General features: G+C 46.6%; 3 protein-coding genes across 3 annotated transcripts in view; 1 reads left to right on the top strand and 2 right to left on the bottom strand.

Moving 5' to 3' along the window:
* Positions 1-152: 152 nt before the first annotated feature.
* On the bottom strand, positions 153-4,373 carry PPCS (phosphopantothenoylcysteine synthetase; the record flags this gene model as incomplete). The annotated part of the gene is made up of 3 exons (XM_083753096.1): positions 153-700; positions 3,179-3,282; positions 3,857-4,373. 3 exons carry the CDS (start codon positions 4,371-4,373, stop codon positions 383-385), a joined length of 939 nt encoding a protein of 312 aa, XP_083609222.1. The 3' UTR covers positions 153-382.
* A 174-nt stretch (positions 4,374-4,547) lies between these two features.
* On the top strand, positions 4,548-13,663 carry ZMYND12 (zinc finger MYND-type containing 12). Its single transcript, XM_083753095.1, has 8 exons — positions 4,548-4,702; positions 6,398-6,539; positions 6,815-6,986; positions 7,574-7,743; positions 9,405-9,527; positions 9,807-9,927; positions 10,699-10,844; positions 12,386-13,663. Exons 1-8 carry the CDS (start codon positions 4,587-4,589, stop codon positions 12,503-12,505), a joined length of 1,110 nt encoding a protein of 369 aa, XP_083609221.1. The 5' UTR covers positions 4,548-4,586; the 3' UTR covers positions 12,506-13,663.
* Positions 13,391-16,220, bottom strand: part of SLC2A1 (solute carrier family 2 member 1) — a 38,568-nt gene continuing 35,738 nt past the window's right edge. Inside the window, exon 10 of the mRNA XM_083753094.1 lies at positions 13,391-16,037. Coding sequence (XP_083609220.1) covers positions 15,841-16,037 — 197 coding nt within the window. The 3' untranslated portion in view covers positions 13,391-15,840. The remainder of the gene's footprint in view (positions 16,038-16,220) is intronic.

The following is a 16,220-nucleotide window of genomic DNA, read 5'->3' as shown; positions in this document are numbered from 1 at the left end:
CTATGATCAAGTGGAATGGCCAGAAGTCATTAGGGTCAAGGTGTAGCCATCTAACCTTGCTTGCAAGGAGAGAGTATTCAAACATTCCTTGAAGTTTGATCACACAAGGCTAAACAAAACAGGAGATAGGGATGGCACACTCAGAAAAGCCGTGACTTAGGAATGTTTAGATTTATATGGTATATATTTCTAACAAGCAGCAAACGTGTGTTGTGCAAAAATAGCCAAAATTATGTCAGAATTTCACCCTTTTGATCCTATACGCCATTGTAGTAAAGTTTTGACACGATTTAGCAGTAATAAAAACATCTTCGGTTCACCTCTTAACCATTTGTCTATTCTGTTCTGAGGAATCAAAGAAGTCACTTTTACTCAGGAGAAGTCATTTCTCCATAAAAGCCCTGTGCTGGGACTCAAGATAGCTGACAATCTTCTCTTCGATTTCCATGCCTTGGGCCACTTCGTCATCAGAAAGCGACAGCTGAGTCTCCGAGTCCTTGGTGACCACAATCACGGAGGTTCTCCGGGAGTCCAGCACGTTGGCAACCACCACCTGGTGGCAGTATTTCTCCAATGCCTGCTTTGCTTTGTCAATCAGGATGGAAGGGTTTGTTTCCAGCTTGAATGAGATCACAAATGCCTCTGGAGCCCATTCCTTAACCAGAGGGGATAACATCTTTGGCACCATCTTCATTGTGATCTGCAACAAGGAAAGGAGTATTAGACAAATTCACAGAGGAGATGGCCACAGCTAGAGGCAGTAATAATTCTGCATGCCAGTTGCTGTAAACCACAGGAGGGGAGTGCTCTTGTGCTCAACTTCTACTTGACAGTTTTCTACAGGCAACCAGTTGCCCACTGTAATATAGGACGCTGGACTAAATGGCCCCATGACTTGATCCAGCAGTGCTCTTCTTATGTTCTTAAGAAAGAAGTTCAGCATAATGCGCACACAATATCGCCCAGGACCGGTATGAGGAGCAGACCGTGATGTCGGTTTCACTCAGCAGTATATTGCTGGTGAAAACCGCCACGGCTCCTGAGTCTTTTTGCTAGCAACGATCACTGGAGGCACTTGCAGGCAGAGCCAATGCAGCTTATTTTTTCAACATTGCGGTATATAGCCAAAACGCAATGTTTGGCTGATAATACACCACATATTTGAAAAGCTGATATCGCCTAGCTCTAACACACACATGCTCTTGATGCAGCGATAGCCTGAGATTGGGAAAGGGATGGGTTGGCACAGAGAGAACCCAACAAATAACCCAGCCTTTATAAGCAGTCCTAATTTAAAAATCAGGGAACCATTTCTACCTACTCATTGTTTGACAGAGGTTATAACTGTGTCGCAACCCTCTCCCTTATTTCCACATTTCAAGCATTAAGTATCTTGCACACCTACAGCTATCACTGGAGCTGCAACTCTTGTTGTTTGCACATGGACTTTGCTGAGTTTCCAAACACCCATCTCCAAACCTCCCTATAAACTAAGCACCTTGCCTTTAGCTTCTCTTGCACTAAGAGTAACTAACTCGATTAAGATCCAAGCAAGGTAGGTTTGCCTTGTATTGGACTAGCCACCTTTTACTACTCTATAACTGAACTGGTGGCTCTGGCCACAAAATCCGTTTTCTTCCTGCCTGCTATTCTGTGAAAACAAACATTGATGTTCCTTGGGTTTGATATTTATTTGCATTTCCTCATTTGTCCCAGTATGATCATTCCATGAACATGTGTACAGTACAGACAAATAGACACACAAGCAGACCTAGTAATAGGGCCTAGACTGCCCTGTCCACCCCAGATTCCAAGGAAGAGACCCATCCCAGGGCAACAGAGGAAAAGCTGGTGAGTGCTCCTAGAGGGGGAATATCAAAAGGTGGAGCAAAGTAACAATCTGGTACTACAACCCAGGGTTCTGGTGCTTGGCTACAGGCCTCTGTAGTGGATAAATATATTGATGTATATGTTGATAGGTAGCTTACATGTGAAGAAATATTGTTAGGAGAATCTGTGAGTGTTTGTGCAGGGAAAAACTAAGCTGTCAGGGGCTCAGGAGCAGAGGCACAGGAGAGGGAGGAAATGGAGAGCGAGGAGGAGGAATCCGAGGGGGGTGTAGGCAGTGACAGTGGTCAGAGGGATTCCACGAGCCTCTCCAGCAAATCGGAAGATTCACAGAAGGGAGCGCCGATGGCCAGGCCAAGGGGGGTGCCAAGGGGGAAACCCCAGAAGGAAGGGGCCAGCGGGGACTCCCAGAGCAGCAGTTGGAAATCAGGACCAGCTTCCCCACCAGAGCGCAGTGGGGGGGAGGAGTCCCAGGAATCGGGACCAGTGTTCTCACTACCAGCGAGAGGAGATGAGTCAGGATTGACCACGCCTCCATCGGAGAGCGGGGAAACGGTCAGGAGGAAGGTTACCGGCTGGGCGCGCGCGCCAAATTCAAATGTACAGGCGAGCGGCACAGCAGGTAGCCCGGATAGGGAGCCAGGTCCTAAAGCCCACCGGAAGGAGGGGCAAGACTCAGGGGGGTCAGCGTCAGAAGAGTCCAGAAAGGAGGAAACCCCAGGGGGCAGAAGGACCCAGAGGAGGAAAGAACAACGGAAGAGGTGGAGTAAGGCTAGAGTCTTAGACTGGTGTCTAGGAGGCGGAGACTCAGATGGAGCTTCGCCGGTCTAAGTTCTAAGACGTAGAGTTGCACGCTGCGGTTTGGAAATGGAAACTAATCTTCAATAAAGACTTTTATACGTTATTACTGACTAGCGTTGGTCCTCTGTGAGCTGGGACCTGGAGGCAACTCTGACATAAGCTTAGGACCAATCTGACATAAATTAGACACTGAATTCTTGCTGAATCAGGCATCCATCTCTGATAATGCAGGCATGCTTCCCCTCTGAAAATATTATTTTATTTCTATGCATGTGGAAAGCAAAGGCAAAGGAATGCCTCTATATAAGCCTGTCTAATTTACAGGCTTATATTTAGCCAATACTTTTGTGGGTTCCCCAGCAGCCCCTGTTGCTCTGGCAACATAAAAGTAATCTTATACATCACAACTGGAGTGCTTAATTGGTGCATTTAATGGTGCTTAATCGTGCATTTAACTGGAGTGCTTAATTGGTGCTCTTAATGGACCACAAGTCTCCAGGAACAAAATTCCAGTACCTGCTGAGCTCACCTGTAGGGGTCCATCAGTAGACTGGATCTTATGCTCAGGCATCTCTGAAGCTGGGATGTAGAAATCAGACACAGCTGCTGCCAAGTAAAACATGGCACTGGAACCTGGTTGAGGATTAAGCAAGTGAGAAAAATTGGTACCATAAGTGGTGCTAGTTGAAAGACCTCCACAACAATTTCCACATGAATGTGCAAAATTTTAGACTGGAAGGTTTTAAGTTATTTTGAATTTATTTAGTTTCCAGAGTGTTAATGTTAATAGAAAATTTTTATAAAGTAAAAGTAAAAAATCCCTAAACCATAAAAGCGGGCATGGGGGAGGCAGAATGCATTTAAACTTATTATCTTAGTCTGTTTTAATTCAAATAGATGATTGTTCTAGACTGCAGTCCTGAGCACACTTACTAGAGAGCAAATGTGCTCAGGACTGGGCTCCAGAGCTGCAAGCTTCAATACACAAACCTGGATCCATATTACCCAGTGGAAAGCAGCACCCAACAAACATGCTCCAGATCCTGACCCGCAGAAAACGACCTAGCATTGCTGGCAGGAACTCCCAGGCTCACACTTGGAACCCAGGAGAAAACTGCTACCACTCCGTACCGGCAATACTGAGGTGGACGAGCAGGCGCGGGCACCATGCCCTCCTTTCCTCCGACCTCCCACCACCTCCGCTTACCGAGCGGTGCGAGGGCCCGGGCGGCAGCGCGCAGGAGCGCCAGGTACTCCACCAGGCCGGTGAATTCGAGGACCAGGAGGGCGTCCTCTTCCTTGGCGCGGTGGTAGGCCAGCAGCGCGGGCACGAGGTCCGGCAGCGCGCTACCGCTGCAGTCGACCACGACGCGCTGCCCACCTGCGCCGCCGCTGCCGTCACCATCGTGCACGCGCAGAACGTCCAGGAGCGCGGGCCCGCTGAGCGGCAGGGCGCGCGCCCAGGGAAAAGCCGACCGTGTGCGGTAGAGGAAGCAGACGCCGTAGCCGGCGCGCACCAGCCTCTCGGCCGAGGCCGCCCCGCGCCGCCCGCTGCTGAAGTTCTCCAGGAAGCGGACGGCTCGCGCCTCCAGCGGGACCTGCGTCCCGCCCGACGTCACCAGCGCCACGCGACGGCCCCGCGCCCGCTGCGCCTCTGCCCACGCCCGCACGCGCCGCTCCGCCTCGACCTCCACGGGAGGCACCGGAGGCACCTGCTCGGCCATGGCCGCGAGCGTTGCAGCTGCTTCTGTTTGCGCTACTTCCGCTTCCGGGAGAGGTGCTTTCATGCTGCGTGTGTCGCTCTAGCCGCTTCTTCTCTATGGGCGCTCCCTTGAGGCTTCAGGATTGGTTGGTTGTGCCAGAAGCAGAAGGAGCGTGTCGGAAGTCCGGCCCGCCGCCTTAGCGACGGCTCCCCTAGCAACCGATGCGTCGGAGCGATGCAGACGCGGCAGCTGGTGCCGCTCGCGTTGCCTAGCGGGCAGAAGCTCTTCTGCGAACTGTGCCGCGGGCCGGCCACGCTGCGCTGCGGATCCTGCGCTGTCACCTACTACTGGTGAGCGGGGCCGCGCTCCCTCCTTCTCTGCCCCCACCTACGCCCGTAGGCACGGCATGCAGGCAGGCATTCGTAGGGTGAAGCTGGGGAGGTGCTATGGAGCGGCGTCCTCAGGGGCGGTCGCCTCCTGTGGGCTTATTTATTTATTTATTTACTTATTTGGCATTTACATGCCACCTTTTTCTCAAGGTGGCTTACATGGTTCTGCCTACCCTCGTTTTTAATCCCCCACGACAACCCTGTGAAGTAGGTTGTAGGCTGAGGGGTGAGCTTGAAGGCGACCAAGCGGCGATGCGAACCCTGGTCTCTCCCAGGTCCCAGTCCGACAAGAATAAGGAAGGGCCAGGTCTGGTGATGTGTAGCTTTTTAAAGGTCTATCCAGCAACCCCTTTAATCAATTTTGAATGACGGGAATGGATCCATAAGCAGAGCAAGCTTTTTGGCTATATTTTATTTGTTTTATTTTTTTAACAAGATTTATGTACCGCTTAAGGAAAGAAAGAAAAAACCTCCAAGTGGTTTACAAAGAATATAAAATATTTGTTGATAATAAGGAAACTGTAAGCATGATAAAACCCAAATATGGATAAAACTGACAGTTTTACCGCATATATGCACACTATTATTTCTGTTCCTTGAGATTATATGTAGAGAAATAGATATATAGATATAGTTGATGTAGAGAGACTGTGTGGTGTAGTGGTTAGAGTGCCAGAGATACCAGTGCTCAAATCCCCACTCCTCCACAGGGTTGTTGTGGGGATTAAATGAGGGTAGGGAGACCACCTTGAATTCCTGGTTGGAAAAAAGGTGCAGTATAAATGTAAGAAATAAATACAAATATATTAAATAAAAAGCAAGCAAAATTTCTCTCTGTCACTGATCGGGATGCTTTAAACTGGTCACTATTTTTTGTTCTTTCTATCTCTGATTGTCAATGTCCATCCGTCCGTCCCCCCCATTATTTCATTTATTAATTTATATCCCACCTTTCCTCCAAGGAACTGAAGCTACCTTGAGTGTTATGTAAAGAGATGCAGGATATACACCAGAACAATAAAGAAATTGTTTATTTTTTCAAATAGGGTAATATCCAACACTTTAGTGTACCAGGTGGTAAGATTGGCCCTTTCTAAATTTTTCCAAAATTGTGTGATTGTCATTCTAGCCACTATAGCAGATGCGTTTTTTGTTACTCTTGACAAATATAGATAAAAGTGGTAGCTGAGAAGTTGGGATAATGTGGCAGTTTAGGATCTTAGCAATTTCTCTGCATGCTGTTGCCTAAAATTATTGCACTCTAGTACATCCCTACCATAGGTGGAAGTTTATCCAATTTCTGTACATCCCCTACAACACCTTGGGGATGCAGATTCATTTTTATGTGAGAGTTTTCTAGGAGTCATGTAGCATTTATGAATCAACTTTAATGACAAGCTTGTGTATAACTCGTAGGTTTTAGTGATAATTTTAAGAGAATATTTTATGTACAATACTTACAGGTTTTTGCAATTAAGCAGACTATCAATTCCATTAATTAAAAAGAAATAAAATTAATAAACAGTTGTTTTTTATACTAGTAAACTGCTTAAAGCCTATTTTGGCAAAAAGCACTATATAAATTACCTAATATTATAATTGATGCACGCATCACAATTTGCGCTGCTAATAGCCATGTCTCTTATCTTTTCTCAGTGACGTAGAACACCAGAGTGCCGATTGGGTCAGCATCCATGAGAAAATATGTCAACTTCTCATCCCTTTGCGTACAACGTTACCCTATTACAATTCGGAGGAAGAAAGGAAGCATGGGCGAGAGCAGAAGTTAAGAAGAGAGGTGAGGAAGTGGTCCAGGTCCGAGAGGTTCACGGATGAACAGCAGGGTCCCATTCAGTTCAAATAGGGAGTGGCGATCCTTGAGGTGTTGGGGTCCTGAGATGTGTCAGGTTTTATAGGTCAGAATAGGCCCCGAAGCAAACTGGTGGCTAGAACAGTTCAAGTACCAAAACTAGTCATCAGAAATGCCAACAATAAAATCTGTGTGTGTGTGTGTGTGTGTGTGTGTTTGTGTGTGTACCTGAGAGTGGCTTAACAATCCATGCTTGTCCACAGAAATTCCTGGCCGAGTTGACCCAGGCAGTCGCTCAGAATTTTCTTCTTGAAGGCAAACACGAAGATGCCATTCCAGCTGCGTTGCATTCGCTGAAGTTCAGCATCAGTGTACACAGTTCAAATGCTGTGGAACTGGTGCCAGCGTACCTCATTTTAGCTGAGGCAGGTCTGGGTGAGTTTGGCTGGAGCTGTGCTGAAGTAGTTCTGTGTCAATTTCTAGATAGGGACAATGGTCTCTTTTTTAAAAAAACATTGTAATCGTGTTTTGTGCAGGGATTACGTTGCGGGGATGGCGTGTATACAACAAAACGTGTATACTCAAGCTGCCCCCTTGGAACCACCCCCACGTGAGCATCCTTACCTTTCTGTTGCCTGTGCTGAGTGGGCTTTGCCCCCCAAATCAATGCAGAGAGCAGATATATACAGTATGATCACAACTTGCACATGTTTAAGTTGTGCGGAATCAATTCTGCACAGTTGAAGCCTCCTGGTTGAAATTGCACAAATTAAATGCAGACAAGGTGGAGATCTTAAAAATTCTTTTTTGCATCAGCAAAAACTCTCTTTTCCTAGTGCAGGAATAGCTTTTAAGCTCTCTGCCTTGCTTACCAGGCAAGTCCTACTCAGTTCACAGGCTCTGGGGTGCTCTCTCAAGATGTCTCAGGGTTTTCCAAGATCTTGATCAGGATACTGTTTGCACTACAGACACAGACCACCACAGATTGCTGACTTTTTCTTGGCTTCTCTCCTTCCTGCCAGGCCTCGGGCACCTTACCCAAGCAGAGGAGTACCTCTCACAAGCCCAGTGGATTATCCTCAAGAATTCCCACTGCAGCAACGCCATTCAGTCTGACTTTCATCGCAACCTGGGCCTCCTTCATGCCGCCAAAGGGAACTTTGAGGACTCTTTGTACCACCTGGCTAATGACGTAAGCCTCTGCTAAAGTGCTAGTTGGACCCATGTTGCCCACCAAATGGCTACACAGAGCTGCCTCCTGTTTCTTGACCTGCCACAGCTTGAAATGTCTTCTCTGGTTTCTCACTTTAGTAGGCTGGAAAAAACCCTAACTAGTGACTTGGATAGTAGAAATTGTGACCTGATCCTCAAGGCGGTCTCCAGGCCATAGCAAAAGACTACAAGACTTGTAGAATAATGCTCAAGGCTGTTACCCACATTTTGGGGTAACCTGACCTTGGTTGAGGTTTTCTTTGGTTGTTTCAGGCCTTCAGTGAACAAACATGGACATGCGAAGAGCCCTGCTAGATCCATTCAAAGAGCCATCTAATCCCACATCCTCTCTTCCAAACTGACTGGCAGGTACTTCTGGGGGAGGCCAGAAGCCCACTGTGGCTGTTTCCCACATCAGCAGCAACTGATTTTCAGAGGTAGACTGCCTCTTAAGGTGGAGGTTTCATTTAACTCTCATTGCTGATCCCCATGGTTAGACCATCAATTTGTATAATCCCCTTTTAAAGCCGTCTAAGCTAGCAGCAGTGGTCGCATCATGTTCCATCAGTTAATTCTTTGAAGAAAAGCTTCCCTTCTCTCTCCTACTCTTACTGATAGACCCCAAATTCTAACATCATGTGAGGTGGAGAGTCACTTTTCCCTCTCTGCTTTCTCCACACAAAGCATCACTCCTTAAACATTTGCCATTTCCCCCAATTGTCATTCCCCACCCAGTCCCAAGGTATATACAGCTGTCTTGTACCAAGTCATACTACTGTTTAGTAGCTTTGCATATGAACTACAGTTGTCAGTGGTTTTCTGAGATTTCTGACAGAGCAAGATATCTTTCCCAGTCCAGCTAGAAGAATCTCTTAGGTCATTTAGACAAAGTGACTCAGAGACAGTGTCAGACTAAGATCTGGGAGACCACAGTTCAAATCCCCTCTCGACCATGAGGTTCACTGGAGTGACCCTGGGCCAGTTACTGCCTCTTAGCCTAACCTACCTCACAGGATTGTTGTGGGAACTGAAAGGGTAGAACCTTATACGGCTTATAACTTTATATGAGAGATGTACATGCAGTCAATAAATTAATGAACTTTGCATGCTCCTGCTCCAACAGAACTTGCACCCAATAAACTAGTGGTTGTATTCAGTGTTGATGCTACTCAGAGTAGTCCCATTGAAGTGAGTAAACATTCCTAATATAGGCTTGTGAATTTCACTGGGTCTATTTTTAGTTTAACTCAGTTGGATACAGCCCTATATATAACTTTTCTCTGTTCCATATTTCAGATTCACTTCCATCTGACCCATATAGATAACACATATAGATAACCCATATAGATAGCTGACCCATATAGATAATATTCTGGTTTTTATAGAATTGTAGAATTGGGAGGGAGCATAAGGGTCATCTAGTCCAATCTCCTGCAATGCAGGAATCTTTTGCCCAACATGTGACTTGAACTCTACCGACTGAGCTATCTATGGTAGTTGGTTTTTTTTAAAAAAAATAATTTTAGTTGATTTTATCCATTGTATGTTTTCAATAATCTCACTGTAGAGCCCTTAGAAACTTTGGCGATTTCAGTGGTGTACCAATAGCTGAAATAAATAAATATATTTATCCCATTTCAGATTTACTTTTCCTCTTGTGCCTTTGGAACGAACCACATGGCTGTCTCAGGAGGGTATTTCCACATGGCCAATGTCTTCTTCCGTCAGAACAGAATGGACATTGCTGATTCCCTGTACACCGAGGTCAGTCGGCTTGAAGTAGAGGTGATGCTGAACGCAGCAGCCTCATCTCAGGTTCTATCTCCCCTCTGTGTCATATCCCCATGGGAAAATGTTGTTTTTCTCAAGCTCACACACAGCCAGCTGTGCATTGTTGGTAGCGGAAGTGGGGGGATATAGCAGCTATATTCTGGATCAGTCCCAAGAAATTTTCAAAGGTGGCCCCAACATACAGTGGACGTTAAGGGGATAGGGATCACCACACCCTTTTCTTCCTTGCTTAATGAGCCCTCTTCTCATCAGGTGACCAATATTTGGCACCACCATTTCAGCCACTTCATCAGCCTCCAGTACCACACACTTATGACCCCGGCAGAACTTGATATGCTTGCGGAAGAAGAGGAGACTACAGAAGAAGTCCTTGGTAACTTCCACTCTTTCAGATGGCTCCCCCTTCTCCCCATTCCAAGAAAATGGGGTGGTTTAAAATTCAGGCTGCTTCCCTCCTCCTGCCAGAGAGTTAGGTGGGGGCAAGGCAGAGAGATGCCTCTTCTGAGCCTGCTGACTGTGGCACATGGCTACATCTTCTGAAAAAGAAACAATATTCCTCCCCGTTCCTTTTCTGAGGTATTATAACATCCGCAAGTGGGTGCAGATTCAGTCAACCATACGAGGCACCTCTTTTTACCACATATCTGTATTTTGCTTTCTCTTAGAGGTGAGGGGCCTTCATCCCATGAGCCTTTTTAGGCTCTCCAGGCTCACATGGGCATTTTGGCCATGTCACACTCACCTGCCCTGCACCTGGTGTCATATATGACACCATTGTATACAACATCAGGCACAGAGGGCAGGTGAAGACTGAGCTCAGCCAAAACAGTGTTTGCAGGCACTGTCAACCAGCAGTCGGTAATGCCCTGCAAAACCTTCTCAAGCCAGTGTACAAATGGAGCTTTTCACCTGATGTCCTAATGATTGACAAGTAAGCAATCTTGACAGGTGCATGGAAACTTTGCCTACAAGGGGTGGATGAGATAACAGCCCGATCCATTGTGCTAAAAAGAGAAAGGTCCCCTTCAGCTTGGTTTGGTAAGGCTCTTGCCTAAACAGGTCAGCCAGGCCAGCCAGGCCCAGAGATGGACCGTGCTCCCTTGACTGCAGTAGATCCTCATGGAGTTCCCTTTCTCCCTTACAGATGCAAAGCAGCGAGCTGAAGCAAAACAGATGCTGAGCGCCATCTTAGAGATCCGAGAGCAGTCTCCGCGACCTCAGCTGGCTCAAATAGCCAAGATCCTCCATACTCTGGCCATGTTTCATTACTTGATCCTGGATGTGCCAAAGGCAAGTTGACAATGGTGTCTGTTTGGGTTGAAATACATCACATATGCCAGACCAGTGTCATCACCCGGCATCCCTAAGCAATTGCATCCTGCCAGGGCCTGCCAGCAATGTTTGCTCTGGTCTTTGTGTAGTTTTTCCCCCGCTCGTTCTGGCCCAGCATTCTGAATAGAGTGCAGCATGGGAAATTAAAATGGGGGCTAGACCCAGCTGCTCGAGTTGTTGCTGCCCTCTGACCAGTTTGTGCTTGGCCCCTTGAAACCTAGAACTTACGCCAGGTCAGATTATTTGCCCACCTAGTGCAGCATGGTCTGCTCTTTCCTAGTTTTGGATCAAATATTTCTTCTGAAATTTTTCCTCTTGACAAATTAAAGAGGCAGATGTGGTACCGAACATGGAATGATACTCGGAGCGGATTAATTTTTGGTGTGTGTGTGTGTTTTCAGTGCTTATTATGTTCAGAGGAGGCTACAGAGGGAAATGTCTTGTTGGACATCATTGGGAAAGGAATTGAAAATAGAACTGCCAGTATTGTAGCGACCTTTGTACGAATAGATGGGGAGACCCACTTAGGTTGTTTCTCAGTGCCACACCTCAAACGAGACATTGTAGACCAGGAAGAGGGACCTAAAAGAGGAAATGAAATGATCCAAGGGCTGGCAGAGTTGCTCCTGAGGAAAGGGCTTTTCATTGTGGAAAAAAGGAGAGAGTATAAAATGATGCATTTGTGTGGTTGGAGAGATGTTTTCTCCCTGTCCCATAACACTAGAACTTGAGACATCTAATGAAGCTGAATGTTGGAAGATTCAAGACGAAGAAATTAGTTCTTCACACAATGCATAGCTTAAACTATGGAAAATGCCCCTGTAAGAACTAGCAATGGCCAACAACTGGGATGGCTTTAAAAGATAGACAGACAAATCCATGGCAGATAAGGCTATTGGTGGCTACTGGCCACAGTATATCAATGGCTATGTTCTTCCCCCAGTGGTGGAAGCAATATGCCTCTGAGTGTCAGTTGTATGGAGTCATGAGCAGGAGAGGGTCTTACTTGTGGGCTTCTTGTAGGGATTTTGATAACTGCTGTGGGAAATGGGATGCTGAATTGATCTGCTCCAACAAGGCCTTTTGCCTGCTTCCTTTTCTTTAATGAAAACACTTTGCTAAACTACTCATTGCCACTTGAAACAGCAGCAGAGTTCCCTCCCCTCTTCTTCCCCCTAGTGGCCCAATGGGAATGATGTTACATTATGACACAATGTGGTTCCCAGGGGCATTGCTGGAGAAACAGACAGGAGTGCTTTGTGATGCAACATTCTGTTGCATGCCCAGCTTACCTATTTAAAGAAGCAATTGATGATCAGCCCCATTCCATCCAACAACAGAGATTGTGTGAGGAAAAGAATATTATGTTAACTGGAGCCAGGGCAGGGCTAATGGGAATCAGGCAGTTGAAAGAAAGTATCATTTTTAACAATTGCTAAGGAATAATGTTGCATGTTCTTTCCTTCCTTCCTTCTCTTCCTCTTGCTTGCCACTCTCAGGCTCATGAACTTGTGATGAAACTCCTGCAAGTTATGAAGAAGCTGCCCAAGTATGAACCAAGCGAATCACTTCACCAATTGGTTAAATTGTTGAAATCCAAACCAATTTATGCAAAATAGACCCACCACTGCCACCCTCAGGCCTGGCTTCCCAGATGAACATTAGATGCCAGTCGCTAATCATCCTTTCCTGTTTCTACTTCCAGTTTTAATTAAATTGGCACTTCTGAGATATATCTGTAGATTATATTCTTCAACCTGGAGAGGAGCAGATGAACCTCCAGTCTATTTCTTTCCAATTGCCAGAGGCCACTTATCTTCCCATCTGAGCCCCCCACCAGCTGACTAACAAAATCCAGACGATGCTAAATATGCCTTGGGCAGAGAGCAGGCAGGACCCAGACATCCTTTGCAGAGCCAGTTGCTTCAGATTCCTCGGCTACATGGAAGAGAAAAACTCACACACACACCCTCCCAAGGGGAGCTGCTGAAGCTGAAAGCAAAGCGTGGCCTTTAACTGTATCTAGGGGGCTCTGTGCCCTCACTGCTGTCCCAAGTCACCCAGTGCACAAAATTTAAAGTTGTGAAAATTAACCACCACACTGGGTTTTTTTTAAAAAAAATCTCTGTGCATATGAACGTACAGTTGCACCCATGTCTATATGGGGCATGGTTTGGCTAGAACAAGGCAAACCCCAGAGCTCAAGCTCAGGCAATATGCTAAGCCATGATTGCTCTGGGTAGCCCAGGAGCAACTGGATGTAGGGAGGAACGAGACCCGCATGCACTTGCTGTGGGAGGGAATGATGTTCCAGATTTATTATAGCAGCTCGCTGAGAATTCCCTCAGGGAAGAAAGTAGAGGGCCAATGGAGGAGTGGCCTTCAACCCTCAAGGTGAGCAGGCAGGAGATTCCTTCAGAGGACCCCCCAAGGCCAGGCTGACCCCTCCCCCTCAAGGCACAGGATTTCCTGCAAGGGCTGAAATGAAACCACATGACACAGTCCAGGGTTCTCAAACGCTCATTTCATTTATTCTTTCCATACAAGGTTCTCCTTTCTGTGTGTCTTTTTTTTCTTCTCTTTACCCTCCCACCCCTTAACCATTGGCACTTTAGAAAGGAGTTCATTCTGACATCACACCATACACAGCAAATGCAAAAAGTTAACATTTCATTTTCTTTGCAATTCCTAAAAACATATTGTCCTTTTTCCCCAAGTGTGGTCGTGTCTTCAATTTAAAAACAGAAAAATAAATTTCAAAAATACTTATTTTTAAATAGCTGTGTGTCCATTTTCTCACTTTCATTTTTTGCAAACCTGCCAAGAGCTTCTATTCAAAAAACACACTTGCTCAGGGTCCTTTAAGGGCTTGGGGTAGTTGACTATATGGAGGAAGGTCTAAAATGTCAGTGCATTCAGATGCCACTACAGTGCATATTAATTTTATCTATACAAACAAACAAACAGTCATCTTAGTCAAATACAACTCTTGCTAGAGGACCTAAGATCTGTTTTATCATATATTTATTTACAGTAAAGTTGCTTGTCCATCTGAAACCACACTATAACTTAGTGCTCTATTAACATGGTGGAACAAAATAAAATACATATATATATATATAATATAAATATTTTCCAGTCTATACACAGTAAGCAGGAAATGTGTGCAGCCATTTTTCACTGAGTCTCTGTCATTTCAGTGAGTCCAGGGTGCTAAGGGAGAGGAGAGGAGCTTGCCAGAGGCCCTCTGCAGCAGACACAATAGAACTGTGTCTTTATGGAGCCTTTTGGTGAAAAGAGATCAATATGTGAGGTTCGGGGTGTTCTTTTGGATTCCTCTCCTGCCCCCATTTCCAAGGCATTTGTCACACCGCATGTCATTAAATGTCTGGGATTTGCTGGCAGAAGGAACAGCCGTGGCCACCGGCTGGCTTAGAGGGCTCTAAAAGGAATTTAGACAAGAGAGGAGGTCCTTTCCAGCACTAGACTTCTGTTTCCATGGCTACTGGTTAGTGGAACCTCTGTCTTCAGGAGCAGTCTACCTTTGAAGAGCAGAGGTGGGCAAAAAGCAAGCGGGGTGCTTGTCAACTTCACGCCCTCCCCTTGTGACCTCAGTAGAGGCAGCTCATTTGTCACCATTTGAATACAGGGTATGTAATGATCAGACAGACCTTTGGGCCTGATCCAGCTGGACTCTCCTCATAGGGTGGGGAAGCAGTAAGGAGGGAGGGCATTAGGGCTGAACAGGGAAACCTTGGGTTATGTCTGCTTTGTTTCCTCCCATCCCAACATGTGGTTGTCCACTAAAAGCTAAGCTATGTGGAGCCAGCCAGGACACGTGAAAAGACTCTCACCATGACATAATAGCCTCAAGGGTCTTGCCCCCCCCCCCTACAATTTTAAAGAGGGAACAAATGGCTGCATGATAGCTTTAGGGCAACAGTGGAGAAACTTCCAGGCTGAGGGCCACATTCTGGATACAACCAGAGTCAAAAGTGGGCAGAGCAACAAACATTCCTCTTTGTAGTTTACCTTTCAGACATGCAAAATCAGAGGTGGATACACACACATATATGTATATGTATACGGATGCCTCTCCCCAGCCAAACAAGCGAGAGACACTATCACACTGCAGGGTCAGAAAGGGGCATGGCCCTGCGAGAGTCAGCTCCCGTGCCTGAGCCTTTTAGGGCCTCTGCTCCGCCAAACCAAAAAAAGATTAAAAATGCAATGCTTGCTGTTTTCTGAACTGACTCACTTCTCTCAGATTCCCCTCTGGCTGCAGCCACCTCTCTCCTCCTGCTGAGGAACGGTAACTGACAGAGAGGCAAATTAGATTTGGGTGTTAAAGGATAGGGGTCCTCAATCACTGACCTTTTAAGAAAATATCAAACCTCCTTTTTGTAACAGCCTTATGGGAAGGATAAAAGACGCAACCCCAATCATTTCAGGGCCCAACCCAGCTGGAAATTCTTTTGTCATCATGGATCAGTCCTACAGTCTCCCCACACCCCTTCAATATTTTTTTTAAGTGTTTCATTAAAACCAGAATCGGAACAGTTGTCTTTGGATTAAAATGGGCTGCTTCTGTTATTGCAAACTTGGAAGGCTTTTGTGTGTGTGTGTGTTCGTATTCCTGCTGTTTTTTTTTCCTTCTAAAAATAAAAGTGAGGGTCTGGTCACTGGAAGGACTTACTGCTGCCCCACGGAAGAGGCTCGGCCTCAACCACAGCCGCGGCTTCCGAAACTTGTCAGCATTGAAATCCTGGACGTGAAAAACCAGCTAACCGTTCCTAGGGCTGGGCGTCAGTTCGTTGCCTGGAAACCAGGCGGCAGCCCCGGAAAGGAGGCCTCGGCGCCTGCTTCGCCATGAGCCTGGCTTCTGTTTACAAGCGTCAAGAACAGGCAGCAAAGGAAGTGAAGCGAAGGGAGGAGCCGGTCGGGTCTGCAGGGCTTAGACTTGGGAATCTGCGCCCAAGCTGTGAAATTCATCCGGCGTCTTGTTGTCGCTCTGCCCACCGCCCCCTTGGCGGAAGCCGGAGGCAATCTCGTCAAAGGTACGGCCCTTTGTCTCGGGCACCTTGAAGTAGGTGAAGATGAAGAAGAGGATCAGGAGCACCATGAAGATGATGAAGACGTAAGGGCCACAGACTTCCTGCAGGGAAAGAGAAAGAGGCGGGTTTCATATTGCCGGATCTGCCCCATCAGTTTGGGGCTGTAGCTCTGCCTGAAACCCTGGAAGTCACTGCTGCCAGTCAGTGTAGGCAATAATCAGCTAGATGGACTGATGGTCTAATTCAGTGTAAAGGCAGCTTCCTATGTTCCTGTTGTGTT

The sequence above is a fragment of the Podarcis gaigeae genome (genome assembly GCF_964106915.1).
Source record: "Podarcis gaigeae genome assembly, chromosome: 8".
NCBI lineage: Eukaryota > Metazoa > Chordata > Lepidosauria > Squamata > Lacertidae > Podarcis > Podarcis gaigeae.
This window is presented reverse-complemented; position numbering and strand designations above follow the sequence as displayed.